At 43.9% G+C, this 14,773-nt stretch overlaps 1 protein-coding gene across 1 annotated transcript in view; it reads right to left on the reverse strand.

Moving 5' to 3' along the window:
* LOC119428108 (plexin-B2) overlaps positions 1-14,773 on the reverse strand; it is a 186,296-nt gene that overhangs the window by 43,092 nt on the left and 128,431 nt on the right. Inside the window, exons 3-4 of the mRNA XM_037695749.1 lie at positions 1,999-2,510; positions 659-988 (exon numbers count right to left, since the gene is read on the reverse strand). Of these exons, the coding sequence (XP_037551677.1) occupies positions 659-988; positions 1,999-2,505 (837 nt within the window). The 5' untranslated portion in view covers positions 2,506-2,510. The remainder of the gene's footprint in view (positions 1-658; positions 989-1,998; positions 2,511-14,773) is intronic.

Consider the following 14,773-nt stretch of genomic DNA (forward strand, 5'->3'; position numbering starts at 1 on the left):
CTTTTAGCTCCTAGCCAGCCTTTTGCTCCTTTTGGGTTTTAGCCAGCCTATTGCTATGTTGGCTTTTAATTAGCCTTTTGTACTTAAGGTATTTCTTTTGCCGTTTTTAGATAGCATTTGGCTACATTTAGCTATTGGATTTTTTTTTCTACTTTAGCTGTTAACTAACCTTTTGCAATTTTTTGTTTTAATCTTTTGTTGCTTTCAGCTAACATTTTGTTACTTTAGCTTTTAGCTAGCCTTTTGCCACTTTTAGAAATTGTATTGCTACTTTTAGCTTTAAGCTTGCCTTTTTCTATATTTAGCTTCATCTATTTTTTAAACTACTTTCAGCAAGTGTATAGCTATTTTTAGCTTAAACTAGCCTTTGTTAATTTTAGCCTTTAGCTAGTGTTGTGCTACTTTTAACCTTAGACTTTAAAGCAGAGGGTTGAGGCGTCTCCACCTTCTCCCGTTGTTTAAGATGAAAAGCCATGCTGTAGTTTTGGAACCGGAGTCTGCTCTGAAGAACTTGAGGCTGGACACTGGACACCAAAGTCCTTCCTACAGAACCTCCCAACAGGCTGGTTCAACAGGCCTCAAGTAACTAAAACTAAATGTGTAAAAAAAGTATTTAAAATATTTAAGTACTTCAAGAGTAAAACGTGTATTACAGTACCTGAACCTTGTTGTACTTGTTGGTGGCGCTACAGTTGAGCTGCAGCTCCGTGTACGAGTAATAACTCTGATCGTCCTCACACATCCTGGCAATGAAGGTGAAGTTCTTGTTGTCCGGCAGCCCGAGCGTGCGGGAGAACAGGAAGTAGACAAAGTTGTTGTCTTTGAAGGCGAAGCGAAAGTCGTGACGGTAGCGCAGGACGAAGGGGTTTGCCTGGACCGCGGAGGCCTCGATGATGCTGTCGAAATACACCCACTCTTTGTTGTACTCCTGGAGGATGCGGGTGGAGATCAGCTTGGTGCTGTCGTAGCTGCCGTAGCCTTTAGCAACCTAAAACAAAACGAAACGGAGGAAAACAAAACGTTTACAGACACTTCATGAAAACAGACTCCCTTCCAGCAAAGACCTTCTGGATCCACCTGAACATGAAAAAACTCGTCTGACAACCAGGACTTCATGAGTAAAAGTCTCGGTGCAGCCAGAGGGCGGAGGGGGTTTGAGTCCGTGACCTCAGGATCCATCCTGTTCACAGATGAAGTGGTCCTGTTGGCCACATCATGCCAGGATCTCCAACCCTCACTGGAGCGGTTCACAGCCCATCGTGAAGCGTCTGAGGATCAGCACCTCCAGATCTGAGGTCATGGTCCTCAGACGTTAAAGGCTGGACTGTCCACTCTGGGTCGGAGGTGCTTCTTTAGGTGGAGGACTTTAGGCCCATCAGGGTTTTGTTCACTAGTGAGGGAAGGGAGCGTGAGACTGACAGGTGGATCAGTGGAGCTTCTACAGTATTGTGTACACTGATCTGGTCCATTGTGGTGAAGAGGAAGCTGAACTGCAAGAAGATCTCCGTTTACCGGTCGGTCTACGTTGATCTCTCACCTATGGTCACGAATTCTGGGTAGAGACTGAAAGAACAAGATCTCAGATACAAGTGGTCCATAGTTTTCTCCACAGGGTGGCTGGACTGTCCCTCAGGTGGGAAGTTCAGTCGTCTGGGTCAGACGGAGCAGAGCCGCTGCTGGTCCACATTGAGAAGAGCCAGTTGAGGACGTTTGGGTTTCTGGGACGGACGTCCCGAGGGAGTTTTTCCAGGCTTGTCCAACTGGGAGGAGACCCCATGGAAAACCCAGGACATGCTGGAGAGACTGTGTCTCGGCTTGGAGTCCTCCTAGATGAGCTGGAAGAAGTGTCTGGACAGATGTCTGGACCTCCCGCTCCAGCTGCTGCACCAAAGACCCAACTCCAGGACAAGTGGAAGACGATGGTGTTTGTGACATTTATTTATTTTTATTTACGCGAGTAAACCTCATCGTTGTGTGTCTGTGTGTTTGAATCCTCACCAGGAACACGGGGAGTTTTTGTCCTCCTTTCTGGAAGAACGACATCACTCCCACCACAGACACGCCCTGCTCGGAGCTCGCCACGTACGACTTCTCCCCGTTGTTGTCGCTGTAGTACTCCACGTTGTCCACGTTGCTCAGGTTCCTCAGCGAGCAGATGCCCCTGAAGAGACTGCCGCAGACCACCAGCTCGTTCCGGTCTTGGAAGACCAGCAGCAGCTTGTTGTGGTTGTTGGTTTCCTTGGAGTTCTCGCAGGCGTCGGTGACCGGCGGCGTGCACTGTGGGTTGTCCTTCTTGGGGCCCGTCTCAACGCGCACCTCCAGCCCCAGGTCAGAGTTCAGCTGGTAGAGGCCGTTGACGGCGCCGACGTACAGCCGGCCCGTGCGGTCGTCCATCACCACGTTGTTGATCAGCGTGTCGGAGGAAAACGCTGCGATCCCGCACGGGCTCAGGTAAACCGTTGCCATGGAGACCACCGTCAGCGGCCACACCCACCAGCGCTCCATCGTGTCTGAAAAACAAAAACGACGTTTCTTAATGTTTTTACTGAGATTCGGTAAATTACAAGAATTTCAGCAATAACTTAGGAAAAAATCTGAATAAAAGATACAAAAACTATAAAAGTACATTAAGTACACCTTAAATGTTTGTTAGGATGTTAAAAATGTTAATTTAAGGTCCAAATAAAAGGTTTAAAAATGTCCCAGTGTTCAGGAACCATCCCAGTAGCTTTCATGGTACCAGTGACTTATTTTACCATGTATGGCAAAAAGTTTTGTTACATAATCAGTGCAAGTGTAACTTTCCCTCAGTGCAGTGAGGTGAGGCGTTTATTTTATATTTTCACATTAAAGTTAGTCTGCTCCGTATCGTCCCGTTTTTCATCCGGTCTTGGTCAAATTAACTGAAATAAACATCCTTCGGTTTTTGTTATTTGTTGTTTTAAAATATTATTTTCTACACCAAAGACAAATATAATTTTTTGGAGTTATCAAACCGTGTTTGTGACACAGACATGGTTCACAGTTCAAAGTGCTGGTCCAGACAAAACAACGTGATATTTCACATTCGTGCATTTATTCACTAAGAGGGGTGCTTGTTTGTTTTTCTGTGTCTCAGCCGAGTCATTGTTTGTTATAAACAAACAAACAACACTAGCTTTTGGTATTTGTACCTTTCCGCTTGTTGTACCGAGCTGGTACCAAAGTGTAACCTCGTGGTCTGTACTGAACCGTGACCCAGGAGTCCTGCTACAAAACAACTGGATGAACATCTGCAAATTATTTACATTTTAGAAGTCACATGAATCCACATTATCCGACAGAAATGGTGACTCAACATTTTTTACAGATATTGTACCAGAACAGATACAACTCAATCGTTTCTCAACAGAAGATGAAAAGTCTAAAAGGCGGGTGATATGCATTCCTTCATTGATGGTGAGGCCTCATGTTTAAGTGTTTGTACGGTTAAAGACTATTAATGCAAGGAGACGACACTCGTCTCAAATATTTATGATTCTATGTAACGAAAGGCAGAAAACTGTCCGATTCAACTAAAGACAGACATTTAGATTACCGTACTTTCCGCCGTACAAGTCTTATCAGTCCAAATACTTTATGTTTAATAAAGTGGAATAAACATAAATAAGTTTTTTCGTCGTATAAATCACATTTATTATGCGTCACCGCTGACAACCTGGAAATGTGTTGTGCCAAAAATGGATTGGCTGCCAAATGGTGGCCACAGGAGCGTGCACGGGAGGACTTTAACAAGAATTTAACAAGATTAACACTTAAAAACAATTGTTTGTTTACTCAAAATTACAGCAAAGATGTGTCTCAGTTTAACTTTTCCTTAATAAATGCGCTTGAACGATCAAATCAGCTGCATTTCAAAAGCCAATTTGTGGCTGCGGGAGCATGCACAGGGACGACTTATTGTGCATTTCTTCAAAATTTAACAATTTAACACCTAAAAACAATTCTTCGTTTGCTCAACATTTTAGTAAAGGTGTGTCTCAGTTGAACTTTTCGTTAAACAGATACATTTCCCCCTGGGCGGTGCAGCAAAATGCAAATGATTTGACGTTTGCTCCAGGAGTTCTGGAGCAAGACGAAGGTGGATTGGTATGGCAAGCCAAGTGTCTCATTAATAGCCACTTTTACCTATTAATGAGACACTTGGCTTGCCATATAGTTGAGGGCCCTCTAGTGGCTGTAGTGTTCAATATTTTTATTCAGAATTAATGAAATCGTCAGATCTCAGACAAAAATTAGGTTATAAATATGGGAAAACAAATGCGTCGCGTCGCTGTACAAGTCAGTGGAATGTAAATTTATGTGACTTATACAACAAGAAGTACGGTAATTTGGTTTCAGTGATTCATCAGATGTGCTGTTAGGTGGAACATTTCATGTTTTATATTAAGAGTCAAACACAAATTATAACTCTTAACCCCAATTAAAGGTCTTAAAGGTCGAACAGCAGCAGGAAGTGGAGGAGAAAAAGACCGGAGGCTGAAAGACAAAAAACGAGGAGCTTCTCATTAAAGCAGGAACATCCGTTAAAAAGTAGAGGTAGACTCGGAGGGAGAGTCAGCTGATTAGAAAAGACAAAGAGTGTGTGTGTGCGTGTGCATGTGTGTGTGTGCGTGTGCGTGTGTGTGAATGAGAGACTGAGTGCAGCAATTAGTCGTCTGACATCCAGAGTTTCTCCTTCCATTAGTCCTGATGGGAGGGTTTAATTAAAGCAGTGGCTGTAAAACACGGCGCTGCTGTTCGCTAACATGGTGTCGGCTGAAAAAACATCGATCCACACAAACACTCTTCAGCTACAAAGACCAAAAACTCTGCCGTTATCCTGATTCTGTTATCCTATTTAAAACAGTTATCTTGAGAAAATGCTGAGTCAGCGTGATCACCATTGGTTTAACATTTTTTCTAATTTAAAACTTCCATTCCATGTAGCCAGACTTCAGATGCTTATAGCCAGCCTTCAGCTTCTTATAGCCAGCCTTCAGCTTCTTATAGCCAGCCTTCAGCTGCTTCTAACCAGCATTTCATTTCTTATAGCCAGCCTTTAGCTTCTTATAGCCAGCCTTCAGCTGCTTATGGCCAGCCTTTAGCTGTTTATAGCCAGTCTTTCCCTACATTTAGCTTTTAGCTAGTGTTGTGCGTCCTTTAGCTGCAACTGCTCAGTTTCAGTAAACTTCAGCTGTCATTCAGCTCTTAGCAGTGGCACTGCTTCAGATTTTTCTCTCTTTAAATGCTGAAGTGTGATGAAAGGATCCTCGTTATCTCTGCCTGCGGTCTAATAAATCAGTCTGAAGCCGCACCGTGCTGGTTTATTACAGCCGTCGTGGTCCAGACGTTTTTACGGCTAAATCGCTGTTTTTGTCCAGCAGCTATCAGATAATTCTGACAGCTGGTCAATCGACAGACACCTCCACTGTCTTTCTGCTCTCTGCAAATTGAATTCACCTCAGCGCCGAGGGATTTATTAGTGTGACAAGACTTATCTCTCTGCCCACCTGCTCTGCTAAATTACCCATCCGCAGATATCAGCAGTCAGGTGGCTTAATGGCCGCTGCGCAGTCTTTACGCTCAGAAACACACGGCACACTTTTAATGGCATCATTTCACAGACGTTACATCTTTAAACTGAGTTTCACTCTTCAGCTCTACTGAACTTGATCAGAAGAGTTCAGTTTACTAACTAAATACATATTTGTGGGAAAAATATTAAAACGTACAAGAAAGAAAAGTTTTGTGTTTTATTAAAAAGAAATATCAAACATACATAAAAAAAACCTGCAGATTATTTGTTCAAATTTTCATTTTTTGAATTCATCCACCATTAAAATACTTTTTAGGTGAAACAAAAAGGTTACGTCATAAAGAACAATCAGCGGACGAAGAGGAATATTCAGAATCTGTAAAACTTGTTTTACTTCCTGACGTCTCGGCAGCTCGTTAACGGCTCCAGAAGGTAAATCTTCTCGGAGCTCGTTAGTGAGAGCTGTTCTACATTTTGTGGGAGTAGGTCAACATTCACACCTCCGCACTTTAACGTTAACCCAGCCGACGTGTCCAGGTAACACCGTCTCCCTTCTCATTAAATTTCATCGCCTTTTTGCTGAAAAAAAAACCCCAGGCCTGGAGAGCGCAGGTGTAGTCATCGTCTGTGTTCCTCAGAGGACCCGTTATGAATCAGCAACATCAAAGGGATAAAACTGGTCTTTGGTTCCTCGCAGGAGTCGTCTCGGTGCTCTGCCAGCTCCGTTTCATCCTCCTGCTCGGGATCTTTAAGCCCGACAGGAGTCAGGGCAGGAAAAGACTGCTCGTCAGAGGCGTGCTGGTGTTTATAAATCGGTTCTCGTGGAGAACAACAGATGGGTTTTTACCCAATGACGTTAGGAAGCTCGTTAAGAAAAGTGAACTCTGCCTCTCGGTTAAAGTCTAATATGAACGCCATTAAACACAAACGCTCGTTCCGAAGCATCGGGGTAATTGTTGTAAACAAAACAGACGTTGGGAAAAATCAACAGCCTGAGTGGAGCTTTTTGTTCCCGTGGCTCAGTCACAAAACAAGGTAATCTTCAAGAAGAAGAGGGATTTCAAAATGTGGAAATATGGATGAGAAGAGAAACAAGATCTGAAGATTAAACCAAGCTACGTGGGTTAAACCTTTAACTTCCCAGGTTGAGTGCTGGAGACCAAACAGATAAAATACACAAACCTCCACTTGAAACCTTACCCAACTAGTTCGCATCAATTGTGAATAAACCCCAACATCTCAGGGAAGGAGGCGATGTTGCAGTTTAGTTACTTTTGTTACAACTTAAATTCATTCATTCATGTCTCCAAACACGTTGCACGGTGGCACAGTGGTTTGAGCCGGCATCTAACCATGCAAGTAAAGTGTATCGCTAAGTCTTAATTGTCCCTCGGTGTGGGTGAGTCTGTTTAATAAAATAATGAAGTGCTATGTTTTGTCATCATTGTATGTTCCCATACAAAGACGAAATTGGTTCTCTGCATTTAACCCATCGCACCTGGGATACGACCAGGTGGAGCAGTGGGCAGCTGTGTGAGTGCCCGGGGAGCAATTTGAGATTAGGTGTCCTGCTCAGAGACACCACAAGATGTGCAATGACCGGGGATCGAACCCAGGACCTTAGGGTCCCAAGTCGGCTGCCCTGCCCCCACACCATCTCAGGCCCTCTTGACTATGTGTCCCTGTGATGGACTGGAGACCTGTCCAATGTGTCCTCCGCCTCTCGCAGTGACTGCTGGTGATAGTCACCACCTCCTTCCTACTTACCTACCTAGGTATGTATGTATGAATTTCTGTATGGATATATGGATGAATGGATGAATGTATGTATGAATGAATTTATGGGTGGGTGGATGAAAGATGGATGGATGGATACCATACCATACCAATTTATTTATATAGCACTTAAAACAGCAACAAGGCCAACCAAAGTGCTGTACAAAAGAACACAAACATGCACAGCAGACAGGAAAACATAAAATAGAAATACAGGTACAAATAGCAGCAGAAGCTAACTAAAATGGCCAACAGAGTAGAGAACAGACCGGACCAAAACAAATCACACTGTGTTAAAGGCAAGCGAATAGAAGTGGGTCTTCAAGCGAGACTTAAAGACTGAGAGTGTGGGAGCCTGCCGGACACTCAGTGGCAACTCATTCCACAGTCGTGGACCTGCAACAGAGAAAGCCCTGTCACCTCTGAGCTTACGACGGGTTTCAGGGACTGAGAGAAGCATCTGGTCTGCTGACCTCAGAGAGCGCGGTGGGACATATGGCTGCAGAAGATCAGTGAGATAGGATGGGGCGGAACTGTTCAGTGATTTAAAAACATACATGAGAATTTTGAAATGGATCCGAAGGTGAATGGGTAGCCAGTGCAGGGAGGCCAAAACTGGCGTGATGTGCTCTCTATAGCCTGTACCAGTTAAAAATCGGGCTGCAGCATTTTGGACCAGTTGTAGACGAGCAATGGAGGACTGACTGATTCCAAACAGAAGTGAATTGCAGTAATCAAGCCTAGATGTTATGAAGGCGTGGATCACTGTCTCGAGGTTCTTTTTGGAGTGTATAGGCTTCAGCTTAGACAGCCGTCTCAGCTGAAAAAAACAGGATTTGACCATCATGTTTACGTGACTGTTGAGTTTTAAGGACGGGTCCATTATCACCCCCTCTGTCTGGATGGACAGATGGATGTGTGGATGGATGGATGGATGGATGGATGTTCTCCAAACCCCCTAAAGTTGTCTCATATTTTCAAATCAAGGAAACTAAGATGTTAATTGTTCAAGATGCTCGCGATGACCCGGACATACTTTGTTCTTCAAATGTTTCCATCGTGGTCAGAGCTCCTGTGACAGGAGAGCGCACCTCAACGACTCACCGGAGGGAATCAAGAACTCTCCCAAATGTTTTGAGACATTTAGAGAACTCCCTCACAACAGGTTTTGAGACAAGAGCCACAAAGGTGTGTACAAAGATCTGACAGTTTATCTGTAGTTGGTCTCTGGAGGCAACAAACCCAGACATCCCTTTTCCCAGCGACACTCTCCAGGTCCTCCTGGAGGAACCCGAGGCACCCCCAGGCCAGAGAGGATACACAATCCCTTCAGTGAGTCCAGGATCTGGGGTGCGAGCCATGTGAGCTGGGCAGCAGGTGAGTGAGTGACGCCAACTGTGCCGATTCGTGGTGGCATCATCAACCAGCTCTTTGGCAAAGATCAGCAGCAAAATAACGTGGATGATCTAGAATACAATTTTACAAACACTTCACAGGAAAACAGGAAGTGATTTCTCAAACTTCAAAGTTTAGTCTCAAAAACTGCAACAGACAATTTGCCTTTTTTCCCACAATTCTGAGTCACCAGCCGTTCTCCAACAGCCGCAGCCTGGTGACAGGTAGGTTTTACAGATTAGCTGCTGCAGCGTAGCAGCTGAACTTTAGTCTCAACTAATAAAAAAAGCCTAAATACTTCATCAGATACTTTGTTCCAGCACAGCCTGAAGATGCAGAGGATTGAAGAGAAGACGGGTTTGATTTCTTCCAGGCTTTTTCAGCTGAAATGTGGGAGTTACCATTTATCTTCGCAACAGATGTTAAAACAAATCAGAGTTTAATCCCAGCAGGTGTATGGTCCAGGTAAGGTTCCTACATTAATCTGTGAAGAATATTAGTTGTGTGCGATCAGATTTTAAAGGTTTAAAACCAAAAACACTTGAGACAAAATGATGTTTGTTCAACAATAAGCAGTTGAGTTGATAAAGAACCACAGCAAAGCACATTAGAGTAAAATATTTGGTTTTAACTCAATTTTATTGTAATTCTGAGCACATAAAACCAGATTTTGACCATCAAAGCCCTGACATGTTGCACAGACAAGCAGCAGATTAGATGATGATTAAGAACAAAACATGCTGAATGTCTTCCAGATCTAATTCTCCAGTATTTATCTGCCAAAATAAGATTAAAGGTCTGACATATCTGGGTTACTAGAACTTTGGAACTAATATATTTAGTCATGTTTTGTGTAAATAAAGGCACCGTGTGTTGGTTAGACGGCAGTCCAACAGGAAAAAGGTGCACGTACGTTGAAACGTCAGAGCTGCTGTAAAACCTTCGGCTCGTACTTTGTGAACGGAAGAAAAAGTTTGGAGTGAAACTGAACCCAGGACCGTCTGTCCAAGCTCCAGCCCGAGGACTCGAGCCCGGCCGTGTTCTCTCCAGCTCCTCTTCATCCCCCGCTCGTTCCGCTCTACACCCCGACCCGTGGGAATGAGTTCAAACAAGCACAGCTCTCCGACACACAACACCCCCGGGGGGCGCAGCAGAGCTGAAACCATCCAGGGTTCTGCCCGCTGGGCTCCGGCACAGAGCTTACAACCACAGAAACATTTAAACAATCTGCTTTTTTAGACTTTGGGTTCGAGCTCAGTTGAGAAATGCAGATTAGATTAGATTAGGACACGCTCCAAGAGAGGCTTCGAAGGTCTGAAAGCAGCTTCCCACTCCGGGCTTTCAGGACAAATGATCGGGTCTTTAGCAGGTTCTACAGTTGTTCTAACCTTGAGTGATCAAAAACACATAAGATCCCACTGGGTCATCAGTCCCCCCAACCCCCACCCCCACCCCACCCTTGGGTCAAAATGGCTCCTGGGGCCTGAGTCCTAAAACTGGGCCCTCGTGGGTCGTTTTGACCTGGGGACAGCAGGAGGGTTATTTATGAAACCAAAAGAAAACTGAGAACTTTACAGAACCAGTTTTAGCTGCAGAAATTCTCAGTGGTTTCTGGATCAGTGTCTTGTGGTTGTGGAGGATTTTTGGCCCACGCTTCTTTCCATCACTGGTTTCTGCCCCATCACAGAGCTTCAGTCAGACTGAGGTTCTGGATTCCCACCGGACCACTGCAGCACCTTGACTCTCGTCTTGACGTGTTCCGTCGTAGCTGCCGTGTTTGGGATCACGGTCCTGTAGCGGTCCAAACGTTGTCCACGTGCAAACAGTCCTCTCTGAAACGATGGGCTCCAAATGGTTTGGACATGACCTTTGACCCCAGAGTGATGGGCAGCAACAGCTGCTTCTTTAAGGTCATTGCTGATGTCGTCCCACTTTGACATTGTGTTCAATGTGTTCAACACAATGGTACTTCTAGTTATTTAACTGTCAACAATGGTGTACCACAAGGCTCAGTCTTAGGACTTAATCTCTTTACAATCTACATAAGTAATGTAGGTCAGAACATTCCTGACACATCCTTGCACCCACATGCACCTTTTTCATTCATTCAACCAGACAGGTAAATCCCATTAAGCCTCGAGGACTCATTTACAAGAGAGACCTGATTTCAACAAAGAATGATGACAACAATGGACAGTTATAAAAAGACAGATTTTTTTTTTTTTTTTTTTTTACAAATAAGAGGGCTAAAAAAAAGGTAACAAAAAACAGCTAGATTCTACGGCGAATGTAGAAAACTAAAACCAGGAACATGTCTGCATTGGTCCCTGCCAGGAGTCCAACAGATTCTTAAAGCCACTTAGAGAGGTCAAAGTTGAGAGATTCAAATCTTTTCAAAATCAAACCTGTATGCTCCAGAGCCGAGGTGGTCCCACGGATGATCCAGAACCTCTGAAATCCTAAATTTTCACACACCCCTTTGATTTTATTTAATAGCAAAGTTAACATTTCAACATGTTATTTATGTTTAGTTCACTCAAGATATGTTTTTTTTTTTATATTTTAGTATCAGGTAAAGACATAAAACTGAAAGATGGACTTTCTTTTCCCCAGTACTGCAGGTTTCTCCAGCATGTTGTCAGAACGGTTTAATGTTGTACAGAAACTTCATTCTTCTGAACATTTGCTGAAACAAAAAGTGAAACCAAACTTTAAGCAGGATGTTCCAGAAGCTCTGGATGCGTGCCACTTTTCCACCTCCTGGAGGGGTGATAAAACTTGTAGAGTTGACATAAATTCTCCCATATATGCATTTTTAAAGCACTGCGGATTCCAACTAAATAAAAAGTAATGTTTTAAACCTTCAGAAAGTCTCATTAATGTGGCTCTAATCACCTCAGCAAACACTAAAACCAGTTCAGCTGACAGTGCCACTTTTTATTTTTTACTTACTAACAGAAGACGCAGTTCTCTAACATTTATTTCAGTCTGATGCAACTCAACACAAGGTGTGTTTTCCTGCCAGGTAAGATGCCTCAGATTTATAATTCGCCTCCAGCGTTTGCAGAAATTTAAACATTAGGATTTGGTAAATGTGTTCAGGACTTTTTGAAAAGAATGAGACGAGATATTTTGGCATATTTTGCAGAAAATGACAGAAAATGAACTGAAAATGTTTCAACCTGCTCGTGAGCTACAGCTCTGGAAGGAAGCGGAGAACTTTCAGATACCTGAGATGTTTCTTGGGGTTCCAATACACAAAGTTGTGTTTACATCATCTGTTTCACATCACGAGGCTGGACCACGCTGGAAAGACCTTAGAGTCTGTGGTCTCACCAGAAGTTAGTTCACGTCGCCCGACGTTGACAGACCACCTCGCAGGTGGCGGGTCCACCTGGAGGTGACATCTCGTCTCTCTCTCTGAGCCCCAGGGGCCAAGGTTCAACCACCAGGTGATCACTGGTGAGTTTCCTTTCAAGACCAAGTTCCAGGGGGGTACACAGTTTTTCAATCCCTCTTGGTCTGACCGCTCCTAAGGCCCATTAGACATGGGAGACCCCACCAGAGGCCGATTGACTGGTAAGACTTGCACTTCCCCATTGACAGGAGGCAGTGGAGGGGGTTCTTCTGGTTAGGATTCCTCCTGAACACCTCCCTTTGGAAGTTTTTATGGGTGTACCCCACTGGAACAAGACTCTGGGGCAGACCCAAACCTATCCAGAGAGATGGTGTGTTCTCCATGGTTTGGGGATGCCTTGGGGTTTCTCGCAGACTTACTCTTTAGCAAGTTTTAACATAAGATTGTACATGACACACGATTGACTGATTGATGGAAGGTGACCAACCAGAGCATTGTGCTGAGGGGCGGAATGGCCATCAGTAGCACCGGGACATTCCATGGTGGCCTGGCCCGCTCAGTGATCAACGAGGGGCCCCCCTTCTTTCTCTTTCTGAGGCTGTCTGTCACAGCAGAGCAGAGACACACTCCAGGCGGGCACGCAACCTGTTTGTCTCTGCTCCACTGTGACAGCCAGCCTCAGAAAGATAAAGGAGGGGGCAAGGGTAGGGTCTGTCTTTCCCTATTGCTGCTGTGGGAGCTGCAGTGAGGCGAATACCAGAATGAGCGGCATGGACGAATATTTAAAATATTCCAGCGTGACCCGAACCAAGCCTTTAGACCCCTCGTCGATCACGGAGCAGGCCAGGCCACCAGGAAATGTCCCAGTGCTCCCGATGGCCAGTCCGCCCCGGGTGCTGATTGGCTCAGTAACCGTAGCATCAGTCTGTCAGCTCTCTTTAGCTGAGCTCTTTACAAGTTCAAGTTCAAGTCAACTTTGCCGTTTCCATCACATGTGGTACATGTGGTGGAACAAAATTATGTACACAAGGTCCCAGTTACATCCAAAAATAGCAAAATATGAAGTGTAAAAAGAAACAGTAAATAAGGATCGAAGATATACACTAAGATATACGCTAAACAAACGTGAAACAATATGCTAAAAAAAAGGTGTCTGGAATGTAACCCCCGCAATAAGTGAGGGACTACTGTATTCTTCATACCGTTCATCCAAAGATTACTACCTGCATGTAAAAACTACAAGATACTGAAGATCAGGTTTGTCATGTAAAAGTATTTAGTGAAAAATAAAATTTAAGCAACTACCAAAACTTACATCTACGTGAATTAATTCAAGGAGCGCACTCAACTCAACGTATAAACAGGGTTTTATTCATCTTTTATAAATGCTTTTGATAATGTTTAAAACCCCATGAATAACATTTACAAAGCGTTAATAAATCATTTATAAAGTAAACTATAGTAAAGTACAACCTTCAGACTTTCCATGAGCAGCAACCCCAACATGTCCTGATCCCTTGCTACAGATGTGGGTTTCCTGTTGATCCGACCTGGAGTCAGAAGCTTCGGAGATAATCTCTGCCAGTGTTTCCTCAGATAAACTAAACCAACTTCAGTAATCTTGAAATTTTAAGAATTGAAACAGACGAGAGCCAAACAAATCCTCCTTTTCCCTCTAAAAGTTTGAACATGGACACAGTGGCGATTTAAGTCAGAAAATCCCCGACATGGTCTCATTTAGATTCCTGTCCACCGCCGGAGTCATTATCCATTCAAGGCATGGAGCCAGAGGAAGACTGGAGCTGATTGGTCAGGTCTGGAGGGACGAGTGCAATGATTGGTGCAGCCCAGTGGGGAAACTGACTTCTTATAGGTGGTGATGAAGAAGCCTGAAGGAGTGCATGGCTGAGACAAAGTAAGACCAAAGAGTAGGTACACCTCATCTATCAACAACCACAAGATTGCACAGTTCATACCACAGAGACACACAGAGTCTGGAGACAGAAAGTACATCAGAGATGTTTCTGAAGAGGCTCCAGGTTTACTTCAACATCTGGGAGGTCGGAGTGTTCAGTCGTCTCATGTTTGTGGCTTTTTTTTTACAAAAACAAAAGCCAAGCAGAAATACTTGGCATAAAGACCCAACGGTCAGTCTAAAGCTCTGATGAGGAGTATTTATGGAAAACAGCTTTAAAACACGAGTTTGGTCAGGATTCTTTGATGTTTCTCATTTTTATCCATCATGCCAATGGTTCTGTTGGTAAAGTCAGAATCTCACTGGGCTGAATGATGCTGGCCAGCCTTGATCTCCAAAATGTCTCAAAACTTTTGCAGTGGTGCTCAATTTCCTGGTTATGTCTTTCAAAATAGTTGCAGAGTTGTTGCTGACGTCTCAAACTCTTTGCAAGTGAATTATTCTGACAGCTACGTGAAGATCTCGTCTGACAGAACACATCTGAGGCTGCAGTCCTACAGTTTCTGTGACTTATTGATAAATGGCTGTACAAGCTGTGGACAAATGGTCCCAAACAGAATTCAGTGACTGCCATAAAAAATAACTTTGTTTTTAAAGTGAGTCACCAAATTAGAGTTAGACCACCAGGCAGGAGACAAAGGGGGAAGAGGAAAGTCATATATATAAAAAAATCCATATACCAGTAGATAGATATATATTTCATGAGCTCACT

Source organism: Nematolebias whitei, chromosome 22, assembly GCF_014905685.2.
Source record: "Nematolebias whitei isolate Nwh7 chromosome 22, NemWhi1, whole genome shotgun sequence".
In the NCBI taxonomy this organism is placed as follows: Eukaryota; Metazoa; Chordata; class Actinopteri; order Cyprinodontiformes; family Rivulidae; genus Nematolebias; species Nematolebias whitei.